The 16,439-nt window shown below is 37.1% G+C and overlaps 2 protein-coding genes across 2 annotated transcripts; both read left to right on the top strand.

The window, feature by feature from the left end:
* Positions 1-232: 232 nt before the first annotated feature.
* On the top strand, positions 233-8,839 carry LOC311086237 (uncharacterized protein). The gene is made up of 2 exons (XM_084119020.1): positions 233-582; positions 5,468-8,839. The coding sequence occupies exons 1-2, from the start codon at positions 498-500 to the stop codon at positions 6,847-6,849; spliced, it is 1,467 nt and encodes a 488-aa protein (XP_083975146.1). The 5' UTR covers positions 233-497; the 3' UTR covers positions 6,850-8,839.
* A 2,388-nt stretch (positions 8,840-11,227) lies between these two features.
* On the top strand, positions 11,228-15,480 carry LOC311086495 (uncharacterized protein). Its single transcript, XM_084119408.1, has 3 exons — positions 11,228-11,671; positions 12,251-12,462; positions 13,445-15,480. Exons 2-3 carry the CDS (start codon positions 12,405-12,407, stop codon positions 14,116-14,118), a joined length of 732 nt encoding a protein of 243 aa, XP_083975534.1. The 5' UTR covers positions 11,228-11,671; positions 12,251-12,404; the 3' UTR covers positions 14,119-15,480.
* The last annotated feature ends 959 nt before the right edge of the window (positions 15,481-16,439 follow it).

Below are 16,439 nucleotides of genomic sequence, written 5' to 3' on the forward strand. Positions count from 1 at the left end.
CTGGTATTCTTTTGCTGCTTTTTTTTCCCCCATTCACTTTCTGTTGCCTAAAGCTTCTTTGTGAGGATAAATCCAGAGGATACAACATAATGCACCATGAAAAGTTGTACGACAGGAGAAATGGTGACGATAGCAAAATGGCTAAACATAATAAACACACTTTTAGCATCAAAAACAAGATCATTCTTACAGCCCAGTAGGCGGCGGCAGACACTCGGTAACGCGAACCGCCAATAAACCGAAGAAGAAGAACAACAACAACAACACACGCTTTAAAGTTGTTTGTATAGCGTGTCACATATCTACCACATCTAACTAGTTCGGTATAAACACTTTTACTACGTTGAAGAAGTGTGCGAGTTGAGATTCATTGCGTATAATCTCATCATTATAATAATGTGGCGAAGATGCGTTTGAAAGCGAGCAGGAGTGACTCCATGAAGCAACGGAGATCGGTGTAGTAAATAAGTGTGCAGTTCAGACATACTGTTATAACGATGCAGTTTATTAAAGAGGAGAGTGAAGACATGAGTTATCCTGAGCCATGCAGAGTGAAAGATGAAGACACTGAGGAACAAATAGGTTGGTGTCCATTCTTTATTCATTCATTCATTCATTCATTAATAACTGCTATGGAACAATAAGGTAACAAAGTTGGCTGTAGTTAACTTATACACATGTAAGTGATCACATTGTATCAGGTCCCACTTTATATTAACATTTAAATGGGTAATTTGATACAATGTACTTATTCTGTATTCATGTTTTTTTTTTTTTGTTTTTTTTTTTTGCATTGTACTTATATAAAAAAAATACCTGCATAAATATAATTTATTCTGAAGCAATATTCTCATCAGTGTTCAATCAGCTTTGATGTATTTAAATCTGCATATTAAATCTGCATATTGAAATATTATTAATATTATTATACTTATTAAATGTATGTATTACTCTTTAATTTTAAATTCCTAAATTTGATCAATAAATTAAATTATTTAGAATAATAACCCTAGGTAGGGCTGATCAAATTAAACACTGAAAAATTACAATTGCATTAAATAATGTTATGAGATGGTTTTAAGTCCTATACAAAATAAAAATCATTCGAAAGAATTATACTTTTAAACACAACCCTAAACCGCCAGTAGATGGCGACACGCGACCGTTTTGATGAATGAGTGAGTCATTGATTGATTGATTCATTCAAACGATTCGTTCAAGCGACAGTTGTTTATGAATGGGTAATTGAATCTTTGACTCAACTGATTTGTTCAAAACGCTGAATCATTCAGTAATGAGAAGACATGGTTGAGTGTTTCTGTGAGATGCGCTGTGGTTCTGCTGAAACAGAACAAAAACAGTCAATATTGCATCTAAAATGTAAGTGACTTAATTTTAACTGTTAATTGAACTGTTGTTTGAAATCAATGTCATATTTTCAGTCATGATGGTATTCAGGAAAACGTCATTGGTCGTGTGAGGTTGCTTAACTGCATCATATGTTAAAAATATAAAAACTCCACATTTTGAATTTTTATAGGCATTATGTAGTTAGCTGAGTTTCTTTTGTGTGTGCTGCACTCATTTGTTTTGATTTCTCCTCGAGAGTCAAAAGCACAACATTGTTAGCGTCAGTTATACATTTATTATCTACTATCAATCGCAACTTACAATAAATGTAATAAAATCAGAATCAAGCTTTTTACTTTTATCTGGGCTTTCAACAAAAGGAAATGCTGTCGCCACGCCGTATATTTTCCTGCTTTTTTGTCCTTTGCCAATCACACCAATGCTTAAAATGAATTAATTTCCTTAACATAAATTATTATTATTATTATTTTTTACATGTTTTCAGTAATTAAAGTGTTTAAAACAAAGTATTTGCTTTTCTTTTGAGTTTTTGTATAATGATCTCATATTTTTGTTCTGCAATTTCAGTCGCCGCCTTATCTAGTTAACAGACTTATTTTTTGCCTGTAAATCGCATAAAACTGATACAAATGTTTTAAAAATACCATTCACTTAAGCATAATGTATCAGTGATTTATATTTCAGCCACAGATATTTTATTTTATTTTTTAATACAGTTAGGCTATTGCTATTTTTGGTCACACCACATGATGAGTGGTCCCTCCAAATGATACAAAGACCTTATATTGTTAAAAATCAAAAGAGATCAGTAAACAATACATTCCATACAAATAATAGATTTAAACCAGATTTTATTAAAATTTCACAGAATTTTTATGAACAAACATTTTATAAACATTTGTTATGAAAATCATCGCAAACATAACTTGACGATGACATTGGAATTAATACATTTTGATCAGAACCATGTATAATCATGTAATCATGCCTCATCACAAACAGTTAGTGGCCTTGTGAACAAACATTTAATTGAACTTGACAATCATCTGATTGCTGCTGATGGGTATTTGGAATGACTGTGAGAAAGTGCGGCACATGGTGTTAACTGCAGGCATTTTGTTTAATCCCAGTTATTTCTGAACTTTGCCCAATCTTGGCTGCTCGATTTAGAGTAGCGAGAGGTTGCTGGATCAGGTTCTGAGATGACAGCATGAACATCTTTCTTACAGTAGAAAATGACATCCGGAATTTGTGGCCACATGAATAAGTTATTTTCACCCGATGTAATATAGCATCATGTCATAAATCTATGGTGTATAGTCTGCTTTACTTTGGACCAATGATAGATGACAGCAGGAGAACATGTTAATGAAGAAATTAATTTCTTCCAAGGTAATGAAAAACACATAAGTTGTCTAAACTCCATGTTGCTTTATTTATAGTTTTCATTTTTTAATTTTTTTTAACATACCTTTCTCTTCTCCTAGCAAGGTACTTCTCTCTTGCTGCAGGGTCAGAATTGACAGGCAGCGTTTTTTTTATTTTGCTCGACAGTGGCATCTGGTAAAATAGATTAAAATAGTTAGAAATAAATACATAATAAATGACTAATAAATACATAATTATCAAACTGAAATTACATGCTCTAAATTATGTTTTTGCATTTTTCTCATATTGTACAAAGATGACCCAAATTGCATAAAAATCTATTCCAAATGATACTAAAATAAAGTACTTTATGTATATAAACCATCAATTGAATATAAAAGCACAAAAACTGCCAATCTAGGACAAACTATGTATCATGGAAAACACTCTGCATTGGTCGCACCACATGATATTTGGTCGCACTACATGATATTTTCAAATTCAGTCAAAATTTACAGGCACAGAATTGGCCACCTAAACAAAACAAGCTAGCTTCCCACAAAAGGGCACTATGAAATCTATAATAAAAATATATATTTGTGGAAATAACTTAATATTCATCGTTTTTTTGAGGTCATACCACATGATATCCAAATGTGGTAAATACATACCAGCCATTAAAAAGGTTATTTGTTTCCAAATTTAAGAGAGAGTTACAAACCTGCTTGCTGCTTCCATGGGTCCTTGGCAAATTGGTATATGATGCAACTTCCTGTCTTTGAATGGATTTCAACATAAAAGTCCCAAAGTGGTAGTTTCTTGATGGTTGCACCGCATGATATTTCATAAAATGGACATCATCAGACAAAGTTTGTGTAAATATTATAATGGAAATATAAATACAAATGTTTTGCAATTTTGTAAAGGATTACAAAACACTTTGAAAATCATGCCAAATAGTGCAGAAAATAAATTTGAATAAATTTATAGCAATCTCAAAGACGTTTCCAAAACAGCAGCTATGGCCGGGCGGTCGCACCACATGATATTTTGACACTTTACATAACAGAAAAATGACAAATAACTAAAAGTTTTTGAAAAGTTAAAGTGAGTACATACATGGGAGAGGTATTAAATATATATGGTATCTTTTAAGCATTTAAACCCGTTTTTATGCATTTACGGCATTGACCCATTTACGATTTGGAAAGTTGCGTGTGCTTGTTTTTGGTAGAGCAAGATGGTGGTGTACCTTTTCGTAATTAACTAGACACAACACAGCATGTTTTTAAAACTCTACTTCAAGAAATCTAAGAACGTGCATCAGGTGTATGTAGCTTTTTTATGTTTTTGTTTATTTTTGAAACTCACTGCGTATCTACCATAGTACGATGCATCATTGAAGAAATATAAATTAACTAGCTAGTCGCAAATTTGTCGTTCAGCCATGCTGGTTAATGATGTCACGAAGGTGGTGGAGTAATAACATCATGAGATCAAATTAATGCCAGATATTTTGCTATAATTTACGGCCTTGGCATCTGAGGACTATCGATACTGCAGAAACGATATGTGCCCGTTCTCGGTCTCTTCTCTCTGATGGCGAATTGACACACACCCGCCTCCTCTCACTCACTCGTGTCATTCGCTCCGGTTAAATGGTGCTTGTGTTGCGCACAAGCCGCCTATCAGTCTCAAGCAGTTGCAAGTACCAAATACGCACAAAATTATGTGAAAATGTCTTTTTTTTTAAATGTATTTGTCCGTTTAAGAGCAATGAGCTATGAAAAAGAAGACAATTCGGTACATCTGAGCTGTTTGAAAGGCGGCTTTATGAGAGCGCCACTTGTATAGATCAGTGGTGCGAGCGCTTTTAGTGCGAGTGCGAAACCTGCGGGAATGAGTCAAATTATGTGCAACACAAGCACTATTTGACAGGAGCGAGTGAGAGGAGGCGGGTCTGTCTCACTTCGTGGTCCGAGAGAAGAGAGCGAGAACACGCTGCTGACGTTATTGCCTGTGGCGCTGGCAACAAAACAGACCGGCTCTGAATCAGAAAGACGTGAGGATGATCGGGCAGTCACTAGCCCTAGAAAATCTGGTCCCTAGCCGGTCGATCGGTGCATCTCTAAACACAAGATTTCCACTTTAAGGCATAGCCTCAGACCACACCTACCTAGAGTCATTGCCACGGACCAATGGTACTTCAAAGGTGTTTCCCAGCGCGAGTAAAAAGATGAACACACTGGAGAGCTGCTTTAGGAGAAATTTAAGTTTTAATTCTAATTGAAAGCGACAATGATTGTATATATAAAGTAGACGTCTTCAACCCTGCTCCTGGAGATCCACAGTCCTGCAAAGTTTATTTCCAACCTGTAATTTTCCAAGCGATCCTAAAGACCTCTGGTATAAATTGCTAAATAAACATGACCTGACTCGACTGGATAGCGGAATTGCAGAGCTGGCACATATTTACATATTCATCTAAACATCGCTTTTAGCAGCACTGGTGACTTGATAATGATTGAGTTTATTAAAGAGGAGAGTGAAGACATGAGTTATCCTGAGCCATGCAGAGTGAAAGATGAAGATACTATAGTTTGCAAGGAATTTCCAACTTCTTAGCGGAGAATAGAAAAGAACTTTGTCATGGGTATATCAGGGCCTTAAAAAATAACCTGTCCCTATCTTGGAATGAATTTTGACTTTTTGTTTGTTCTCACTTTAGGTTTAGTGGAAGTGAAAGAAGAAAATGAAGAACTGAATGACCTTGACGACAAGCACCATTGCTTCAATCAGAATTTCAATACTGAAGACGAATCTTTGAGTTGCTTACAGACTGACACAGATTTGAACCAAGAAAAGGCCAAACGAAAAGCCGCCAAAAGGTCTTTCACCTGTTCAGAGTGTGGAAGGGTTTTCACTCAAAAAAGGTTCCTGACGAGGCACTTAAGAGTTCACACCGGAGAGAAACCCTTCACGTGCGTTCAGTGTCGGAAAAGTTTCACCCGTAAAGAAAGGCTTCATATGCACATGAGAATTCACACCGGAGTGAAGCCGTTCACATGCCCTCAGTGCGGGAAGAGTTTCAGAGAGAAAAGAATCCTTCAAAATCACATCCGAATTCACACTGGAGAAAAGCCGTTCACGTGTCGTCAGTGCGGAAAGAGTTTCACGCAGAAAGTAAACCTGAAAACTCACATGAGAATTCACACCGGAGAGAAGCCTTTCGCGTGCCTTCAGTGTGGAAGGAGCTTCGCAAGCAAAGGAAACCTTAATATGCACATGCGAATTCACTCCGGAGTGAAGCCTTTCAAATGTCAGCAGTGTGGAGTGAGTTTTACAGAGAGGAAAATCCTTAGGAATCACATACGAATTCACACCGGAGAGAAGCCCTTCACGTGCCTTCAGTGTGGCAAGGCTTGCACCCAGAAAGGCAACCTGAGGATTCACATGAGAGTTCACACGCGAGAGAAGCCTTTCACGTGCCATCAGTGTGGAAACACCTTCAAATGTAAAGGGAGCTTTAATTTGCACATGCGAATTCACACTCAGGAGAAACCGTACACCTGCCTTCAGTGTGGAAAATGTTTTTCGCAGAAATCGCACCTGAAGATTCACATGGTCGTTCACACCGGAGAGAAGCCCTTCACGTGCCAGCACTGCGGGAGAGGTTTTAAACGTAAAGAAAGCTTTAACGTGCACATGCGAATTCACACTGGAGAGCGGCCTTACACGTGTGATCAGTGCGGGAAGAGTTTCATACAGGAGGTCAGTCTCAAATCTCATCTATGCTCTGAATCGCCATCAGTCCATAAAAAACACCCAAAGATGAATGCGAATGAGAAGCACCAGGAGACGCATGACGGTGTAAACGCTCATGAGTGCTCAGAGTGCGGCGAAGCTTTCACTAGAGCTCGTGAATTGAAAATGCACCAAAGAAATCACAAAGAAGAACAAGCCTACGAGTGCTCGGGATCCCTGGAAACACTCGAGCGAGAGAAGCCGTACCACTGCCTTTCATGTGGGAAGAGTTTCAGCTCGTCCAGAAATCTGCGGACTCATAGCAAAATACTCTGCTCTCTAGGCAAAGAAATGGAAACGGTGTAAATGGTATGACATTTAAAAAAAACATTAAAGACCCAAAAATGAGGGGCAGTAATAAAGTAAGCAGATTATTGGTTCATAAAATGAAAATGCTACTATTTTCTACACTCAAAAAATATTTAGGACTAAATTTAAGATGTATTTGAATTTCATATAAAATTTCCATCCATTTTGATTTTATATAATGCATATTTGTCAGTCATATACAAATAAAAAAATAAAATAATGAATGGCATAGTTTTATTAACTATTTATGTTGTGAAAACAGTTAAATGTATTCAGTGGAAAAGTATGAACATGTTTAAATCTAGCTGTGAAACGAGCAATATTCAATTAGTTAGAATGTTTGATATTGAAAGAAATTGGATTTATTGATGATGAATATATAAGCTTGGTTACTGTGTATTTAAAGCATTTAGTTCATTAGTACCATTACAGACATTGTACCGGTTTCCCGTTCGTTCATGTATGACTGACATCACATTAAGCTTATTAGTTTAAAACTCTGTAATTTAAATGGATGGATGTTTTATGTGCAATTGAAATACATAAATCTTAAAATTAGGGCCTAAATTGTAATGTTTTTATATGAACGTGTGAGGAGCAATAGTACCAATTTAATTAACAATGGCATTGATATCTGTTTGTTGTTATTTGCAATCCATACCATTTTGTAAGTCTTAGCTGTTGACAAGGGATATATTGAGAATTAAAGAGATTATACTTTCTGTTGATATATTTAGTATATTGCTTGATTAACTAATTACTCTTAAGCCCGGGACACACCTAGCCGACGTGACGAAAGCTGACTGTTGTTGTTGCCTCTCGTTGGCTGCGTTTCGAAGAAAAGGCTGCGCTTGAACACACCAAAAGGACTAAAGGCGACTCAACTATCATGTGCGTTCTGCGCAAGGAAATAACTCTATATCAGAAGGTTTCAATAGTCTATTTTCATCATTCAAAAAGGGAAACCGAAACTAAGACGCTTGCTTACCATTTTGAATATCATGCGCTTATCACTTTCTTCATTCTAGTGGCTCATGTTGTTATAAAAATATTCGTGCATTCGAATGCTCAGGTAAGATGACTTACAATTATAACAGTCTTCTGTCTGTACTGTCTTGACTTCTTTGCTCACTTTCATCACTTTTGCTTTTATTCTGGAGTCGTTTGCTAAGCTGAACAGCCAATCAGAGTTGTTGAGAGAGCCAATCAGCCAACTCTCTCACCGACGGCTGGATGTGGAAACATGTTTGATAAAGACTTGTGTATTTTAAAGATGTACAAAATTGAAGGAATAAAGATATTAGGATCAAAGAACATTGTTTAAAAATATTCAAAAGTGTGAAATATACTTTTTTAATATTTTAATGAGAAAATTGCATACATCCACAACAAAATGGGAACTTTGTAAACCACATTTATAAATTACTTCTAATAGCGTAATATTAGTTTATTTTGGTCACATGATCAGGGAGGCCCGCCTCTTCTTATAGTCTCTTAGATTCATATTTGACTAAAATGATGAATGAGAAAAATGAAGAATGTTGTTCAAACTTCTACTGTTTCGGGAAAAAGACAGTTAGCTGCAACTTGAGGATGAGGTGTGTGTGTTTCTTCTGTCTCTTTCTCTGTCCTTCAGGATAGGATCTGGACTGGCTTAAGCAAGGTGGGAGATGAAACAACTCTAGAGGGGTCAAAAGGCCCATACTGAACTACGAATATGCTATTGCATAACATTCCTGGGTCGAGACCATCTTATACAGAATTATAATTGATGTACAGACATGAAGGCCATGTTGAAGATTTTCCAAGTTTATCTATGTGTAAACCAATCAGAATCCTGTGTGCACTTACTTAAACACTGATAGCTGTTTACTTTATTCAACTGTAAAGCAGAAGCGACCAACAAACCCCTTGATGAGTGAAGCTGATTCCTGCTCTTGATATTGTAAACAACTTTCTTTTAAATAAAACATTCTTCGATTGATTGAAACCTCGATTTGTGGTCTTCATTCATCTACTGTACTTCCCCTACTATATATAATTGACTAAATAATTTACCAAGACATCTGACAGTGACATATACATAGGTATTAACATAAAGTAGCATGGCATCTTACGCACAGAAGCCATTGGCACGTAGCTATGCCATGTCCTGATCCGATGTGTGTGTCGCGTTATTTAAGGTCCACCTGGAAACAAAGATCCAGTGATGCCAAACCAAGGGGGTAATCTTTCAGAAAAAACTGAAGCTTCCCCGGGGGCCACCACTGATTAGCAGACCATCACCTGCTGTTAGCATCCCATTGACTCCCATTCATTTTGGCGTCACTTTGACAGCGAATAACTTTACATCTGAGGCGTTTAAAGACTCCATTTGTCCATTGTTTATTTCTAAAGAATCACGACAATGTATAAAGGGCTCCATTACCTTGTATCTTATGTTATGGCCCCATAGAAGCAGTTTTCGTTAAAATAGGCTAACGATTGCGTCATAACCACGCGACTCTCTGTCGCACAGTAGGGAGATTACCGTATGGACAGGAGGAGAAGCTCGCTGGTAATCGGGGGGACGTGGAGGCAAAATGACAAAATAATTAATCAGAATATTTAGCAAAAGTTTCTCCTGCTCCTAGCTCATGGACACCTCCTACTCACGATCTCCGTCTCTGCAAGTTTCAGAAGGGAATGATTCAGATTTCTCTTGGCACAGCTACTAGAAGACAGGCGGGTTGCTCACGTCACATCTACGTCGTCAAGCTCAGTTTAAGTCTGCGCAGTACGCTCGACCATCAGGAAGCGAGTGCTTCTAATTGACTTCACTTTTCTCCGTTGAATCCAATGGGGTCGCTGTGTCCATTTCTTTTACTGTCTATGTGCCAAACTCCCTCATGGAAGAAGCAAGACATCGTATTTACAACTGTGATAATGAGAGCTTATCAGGATCAACTAAACGCTGGATTTTCAAAAGAATGTGAAGTATTTAAAGTTTGTGGCATAGACTCTTTAAAGTACGAGAGTTTTACAAACCGGTCTGTTATTGTAGGGACATTGGTTACGTTTTCACGCCCCTAAACATGACGTGGCCGTGGCCTTGACCTTGACCAATGAAAGCTGCTATGGAGTCCAGACCTTCTGCCGTCAGTCTGCAGCATCGTGCAAAAATAAGGTTTACAGTAACGGATGAGACGTTCATAGTGATTCATGATAGATTTATTCCATGTGTTTCCAAGAACAGGCAGTTTGTGTTATCAACAACATACAGTTGCACTGGTGTTACACAACATTTAGTGGCACATGCAGCTTATTAAACAGCCCCTTTAATTATCATTTCAACTAAATTTAAAGAATATTGCCTTCCATTAAGTAACCATCATTTTTGAATGTTAAATTCAACAAATAGGCTATAACATACATGCAGAGATCGGCATAAATTCTAAAATAAAATAAAAAAAATACAAAATACTGTGTGAAAAAATGTAAATACATGTGAAATTGGCCATCCAGTGCAGGTATAGGTCACAGGGAATGAAAAAACATAGGTCTACTGACTTTTAATTCCTAACCTCATCTCTGCCCACTGTGTCATTCATTCTTTCTTTCTGGCAATTACAAATAAACTTGTGCAAAATAGCAGCCATTTATATACTTATTTCTGACCAGGTTACAATGTAGTCTATTACTTGTGGTGAACACTATTAAAAAAATTCATACTGTATGTAAAACTGTGGGAACCTTTTCTGCTATATAGCAAAGAATATGGATGGGCGATATGACCAAAATCTCAATTTTACTTCACAGTAACAATATATATCATGGCTTCACAATTCTCAATATCAGTTTTGATACCACAGCAAAAACTGAATTTCAAACTCTTTTGAGTCCAATGCTTTTTAAGTATAGTAATTTTATATGTGTCTTATGTAAAGTTTATTTGTTTCTATAGGTTTATTAAAATTAGAAAGTTTATCTAAAATTTTAAATTAGAATTAATTTAGATTCATTTGAAACTATTTACCCAGTTTTTATTTTTTTATGAACAATAAAACTAAAAGCTGAAGATTTTTGTGGTGTATCATTCATCAGTGCAACATGAAACACGTAGGAGAGCGGGGCACAACCTAACACTTTGACTTTCTCAGCTTGTGTAAATCCACTTAGCGTTCAGTGGATCCAGTTCACTATCCCCGTGTTAGGTGACCGCGCCTACTATATCAGTACACAAACACCATTAACGAAGATTGATTCATGCTTTAAAATACAAGATGAATGAATGAAATGCGGAGAAATAAACAAGCCTATGCAGTGAGAAGAAGAAACCCGAAATAACGCGAGAGATGCGTCACGTGAGCTGGACGATTGATCACATGATTCAGTCACTACAAACGCGGACACTGGGAGGAGTTTACGCCAAAACAACAGTAATCTAGTGAAAGGCCATAAAAGAGGGTTTGCTTGCGGATACTTTGTTTTTATGTAATAAACATTTTTTTTTTTTTCAATTGCGTTGGACTAAGTTGTAACGTAAAAACTGACGCACCAGTCGTAAGTAGCTGACGCGCGCGCGAGCTGTTACTGTAGACTTTCGGTATAACCAGCAGCGCTTTATCTTGAATAAACGCATGATTTTGCTGCTGGAAATGTCAGGAGTAAATAAAGAGGTAATTCAGTAACCATATGACCGTCTCTGCTGAACACCAAGTGTCTCAGACTTACAGTTGATATTAATAAACTGACAGTATCAGACAAAGTGCACAGTAATTCTCAAACAAACCAATAAAAAGAGCAAGTCCCTGAAGAAGACACATGTATGAGTTAAAAAGTAAGTTGTTAACAATTTAGGCTAAACAAAGAAGACTGCTCACACAAAATGTCAAAATTACATTGTGATGAGATGAGATGTTATGAATTTAATGTTGCATGAGAAAATGTCTCTATACCGATTTTGTTTTATGACCAACATTTGTTTCTGTTCTTATACATTTACTTACACATACTTTGGTTAGGCTACACTTTATTTTAAGGTGTCTGTGTTACAGTGTAATTATACATTTAAGGACTGAGTAATATTACTATTATTACTAAATTAACTACGTGTTCTTATTATACTAATTTTTACTAATTTGTATCGTAAATACGTGTAACAAGAACACATTGAAATAAAGTGTTACCCATATTTTTACTTAATATTTTTGTTTTGTATAAATATTTTGTTGTATCTGTGTCTCATTTCATTTAGTAAAGTATGTTATTAACTGTGAAGGTAAAAAATAAAATGTGTAGGAAAATATAAATGTAAATGCATAAAGATTGCTACTCTATCGAAATAAAACCAGGTAGTGTAAATAACGGTATGCTTGCCTATTAAATTCACTAACTTCTTTTTGTGTGTTTTCCTTAGATCTGGCACCTTTAGTGCAATTCACCAGTAAATGCTGAATAGTTCTACCATCCACATGAAGAAGTGTATCCAGTCAACCAGGAAAAACTAGGTGTAACAACGGAGATCTTCATAGCATAATACTGTAAAGTTGTTGTTTATTAAAGAGGAAGACATGAGCGATCCAGAGCCATCGCAAATAGAAAACAAAGATGACGATGAGGAACAAAAAGGTTTGTGTCCAATCTTGATTCATTTGTAGAGGAATGCAGATGTTGTGACAGGAAAAAAAGAAATCGGTAAGACTTTACAATAAGGTTCCATTAGTTAAGTTTAGTTAATGAACAATGAGCAATACATTCTTTACAGTACTTGTTAATCTTTTTAACATTAATTATTAAAAATACATTGTTAGTTCATGTTCATTAACTAATGTTACAACAGATACGACTTGATTTTAATAATGTATTAGTAAATGTTGAGAATAACATTAACTGATATTTATAAATGCTTTAACTACATGTTAACTAATGTAGTAAAAGTCCCTCTGTGGTGAAAATCAAGTTTTTAATATTGTTTATATGTCTATGTGGTGTTTTTAATATACTATAAGACAAACCATGTGTAAATTCATAAGTCAACACCATTGCTGAGTATTTTCTCCTAAAAACTGCAGTGAACCAAAGACAGTCTCAAAAACACGGTTAGAAATCGCTGGTGTTTCTGACGTCACAAACTACCTTGTAACCAATCAGATCAACGTGTGATCGTCAACCAGTGGATCTCTGAGCTGAGTGAGTGAGTGGAAGCGGGGCTCATTTGCATATTCAAAGAACCACGTATACTAAATAAGGCAAGGGTGTAGAGTTACATTCAAGATATTTTAAGGCATCACAAAAAAAATATTTCAAGGAAAAAATGTTTAAATATGTCATTTTGGTGGTCAAAGGTGAGTTTTAAGGGATAAAATTATTGACTACTGGGGGACTTTAACTAAAGTTAACTAATGAAATCTTATTGTAAAGTGTTGCCAAGAAATCAAAATGCACGTATAATTAAAATTGCTTGTAGTTAGCGCTGATAAATGTGTTATTATTACCAAGTAGATCGAAATGCTTACCTAACATCTGTGCCTTACTGACAGTTTTTACCACCTGGAGTTTACTCCGTATCCCTCTTGAATTGAATTTTGACAATATCACGTGTTCATTTTAGACTCGGCAGAAGTAACAGAGGAAAGTCAAGAACCCAATGAAGTGGCGTGTAACCATGAATCGGACCATCAGTATCAGAAACCTACGCACTTCATAGCTGGAGAAAAATCATTCAGTCCGTCACAGGACGTTGACCAAGACAGAACTAAGGGAACCGAAGCCAGGCCGTTCACGTGCCTTCAGTGCGGGAAGACTTTCAAACGGGCCACGGATGTCAAAGGTCACCTGCGCTATCACTCCGGCGAACGGCCGTTCACCTGCGATCAGTGCGGGAAGAAATTCATCCTGGCGTCGCACTTAAAAACACACCTGTCGATTCACTCGAACGAGAAGCCGTTCCTGTGCTCCATCTGCGGCAAGAGTTTCTCGCGCCTCTGCACTTTCAAAGATCATGAGAACATACACACGGGTGTGAGAGATCACGTGTGCTCCGAGTGCGGCAGCGCCTTCGTCACGGCCAACGCGCTGAAGATGCACCAGCGGGTTCACACCGGAGAGAAGCCCTACAAGTGTTCCCACTGCGGCAGGAGCTTCAGTCACTCGGGAGCCCTGAAGAGACACGAGCGAGTGCACACCGGAGAGAGGCCGTACCACTGTCCGCTCTGCGGGAGGAAGTTCACACAGTCCAGCAATCTACTGACCCACGTCAAGAGACACTGTCCAAAGTCACGCTGATCACCCTGCCGACGAGGACCAACTGTAAATAGTGAAATTCAGAAAGACTTACAAGAATGGTGGACTGTAACACTCCAGATATGCTATAGACCCCTTCAATGTTTGTAAACATCGAACGCCTAGGTTGGGTGCGCGCTCAGAAAAATGGCGCGGCTAATAGAGCGGCATATTGTGTCAAGGGTATGCACTGTCTTTGCCACCACAGGAACGGGAACAGTACCATAATAAACTTGTTTTAGCTAAGGGCGATTGTCTGATCTCGAGCTCCTAACAGAATGGGTAGACAACGTTAGCAAGTGGCCAGATATTCACTGGTACTGCTATCTATTCAGATAGATACTGCTATCTGCTAAGAATGTAGCATGAGATTAATGCCAGATATCAAACTTCACCTAACTATTAAATCAGTCTACAGATTACAGAAAACATTTGTTTACTTACCATGGCTTAACTCTACCGTTGTTGTCACAATGTTGTCGCTAGCCTTCGGCTAACTACTTACTAGCAGCTGGCTACGTCTGTAGCATGACACAGGTCCATGACATTTAAAAAAACATTAACCTGCATAGCTTAACCTGCATTGTTAACAGCTAGTGTACAGAAAACTGTTCATAGTTTTTCTTTTTTTATATATATATATATATAAACGGGCAGACTGGGACAATGCTACGATCAAAGAGGCTTGTGTTTGTGCTCATGTCATATCAGGTAAAGTCATCCTTTATCATCCCTTTCTGTTAGATTAAACTCGAAAGCCTGGATGGCATGAACAGTTTTCTGAACACTATAACGTTAAGCTATGCAGGTTAATAGTTTTTAAAATGTCATGAACCTGTGTCATGCTACAGACGTAGCCAGCTGCTAGTAGTTAGCCTCAGGCTAGCGCCAACATTGTGACAACAACTGTAGAGTTAAGCCATGGTAAGTAAACAAATGTTTTCTATAAACTGTAGACTGATTTAATAGTTAGGTGAAGTTTGATATCTGGCATTAATTGACCTGTGTCATGCTACAGACTTACAGATAGCAGTATCTATCTGAACAGATGTCGTCTATTTTTTTTTTAAACGGATGAGATCCTGCAGGAATCCTGAAAAACTTGACTCCACAACTGGTGCGATTTTCACAGTCCACGACGCAACAAGTAGGCATTTTTTTTCTTGACGAGAAATTCTCTGGTTAACACACAATTCAATGGGATGGAATTAACTTTCTGACCCCGACCTGCGCATTGCGAACTACAAATTTTCCTGTGACGTCAACCGTGAAGGGGTCTATTAGTCAAGCCAATGAGGTGACATTGTTTTATATTTCTGATTACATGTTCTTGATTATTTCTGATTAAACTTGTGAAGGAATTAGCATGAGTAGCCTGATTAATTAAACCTAATTTTGATAAATGTTATTGATAGTCAACAGAAACATTGATGGGTGAAACAACTTCATGATCAGTGGCACTTTTAAAGAAAATCTTGTTTATATGTCTATGTGGTGTTTTAATATGCTTTAAGACAAACCATGTGTAAATTCATAAGTCAGCTCCATTGCTGAGTATTTTCTCCTTAAAACTGCAGTGAACCAAAGACAGTCTCAAAAACACTGAAACAAGATCATGATCATGATCAAGATCATGATCAATCATAAATTTGGTGTTTCTGACGTCACAAACTACCTTGTAACCAATCAGATCAACGTGTGATCGTCAACGAGTGGATCTCTGAGCTGAGTGAGTGGAGGCGGGGCTCATTTGCATATTCATAGAACCACGAATACCAAATGAGGCAAGGGTGTAGAGTTACATTCAATATATTTTAAGGCATGAAGAATTTTTTTTCCAAGGAAAAACGTTTAAATATGTAATTTTGGTGATCAAAGATGAGTTTAAGGGATAAAATTATTGACTACAGGGGGACTTTAACAAATCAGGACACTATAGGCAAGTCTCTTTTTATTTATATAGTGCTTTATACAATACAGATTGTTTCAAAGCAGCTTTACAGAGATAACAGGAAATTTATGATTCAATAGCTATTCCATCCACTTATTTTTTTTTAACGGATTTTGGGATATCGCTTAAAAATTAAGATGGATGGAAATGGCAAGATGTGCATAAATAAAAAAATGTTCATAAAAACGTATGCACTCAATTGAGGATGTTTTTTTTTTTTTTTTATCCATAAGGAGACATGTGCATAAACTATGATGATCCAAAACTCACATGTCTTTGCCTCAACAGAGGCTGTGATTGGATAACTGGACTATCCAGCGGACCAATCGCATCACTCAGCATCTCAAATGTTGGTTTGGTCATTTTGAAATGT

This window comes from Abramis brama (assembly GCF_963993115.1).
Source record: "Abramis brama genome assembly, chromosome: 7".
Classification (NCBI taxonomy): Eukaryota; Metazoa; Chordata; class Actinopteri; order Cypriniformes; family Leuciscidae; genus Abramis; species Abramis brama.

Bases quoted from the DNA above. Each gene is read 5' to 3' on its own strand.
- LOC311086237 (XM_084119020.1), top strand. From the start codon at position 498: ATGCAGTTTATTAAAGAGGAGAGTGAAGACATGAGTTATCCTGAGCCA. The intron at 583-5,467 runs GTTGGTGTCCAT...TTCTCACTTTAG, and splicing joins AGACACTGAGGAACAAATAG to GTTTAGTGGAAGTGAAAGAA.
- LOC311086495 (XM_084119408.1), top strand. From the start codon at position 12,405: ATGAGCGATCCAGAGCCATCGCAAATAGAAAACAAAGATGACGATGAG. The intron at 12,463-13,444 runs GTTTGTGTCCAA...TGTTCATTTTAG, and splicing joins TGACGATGAGGAACAAAAAG to ACTCGGCAGAAGTAACAGAG.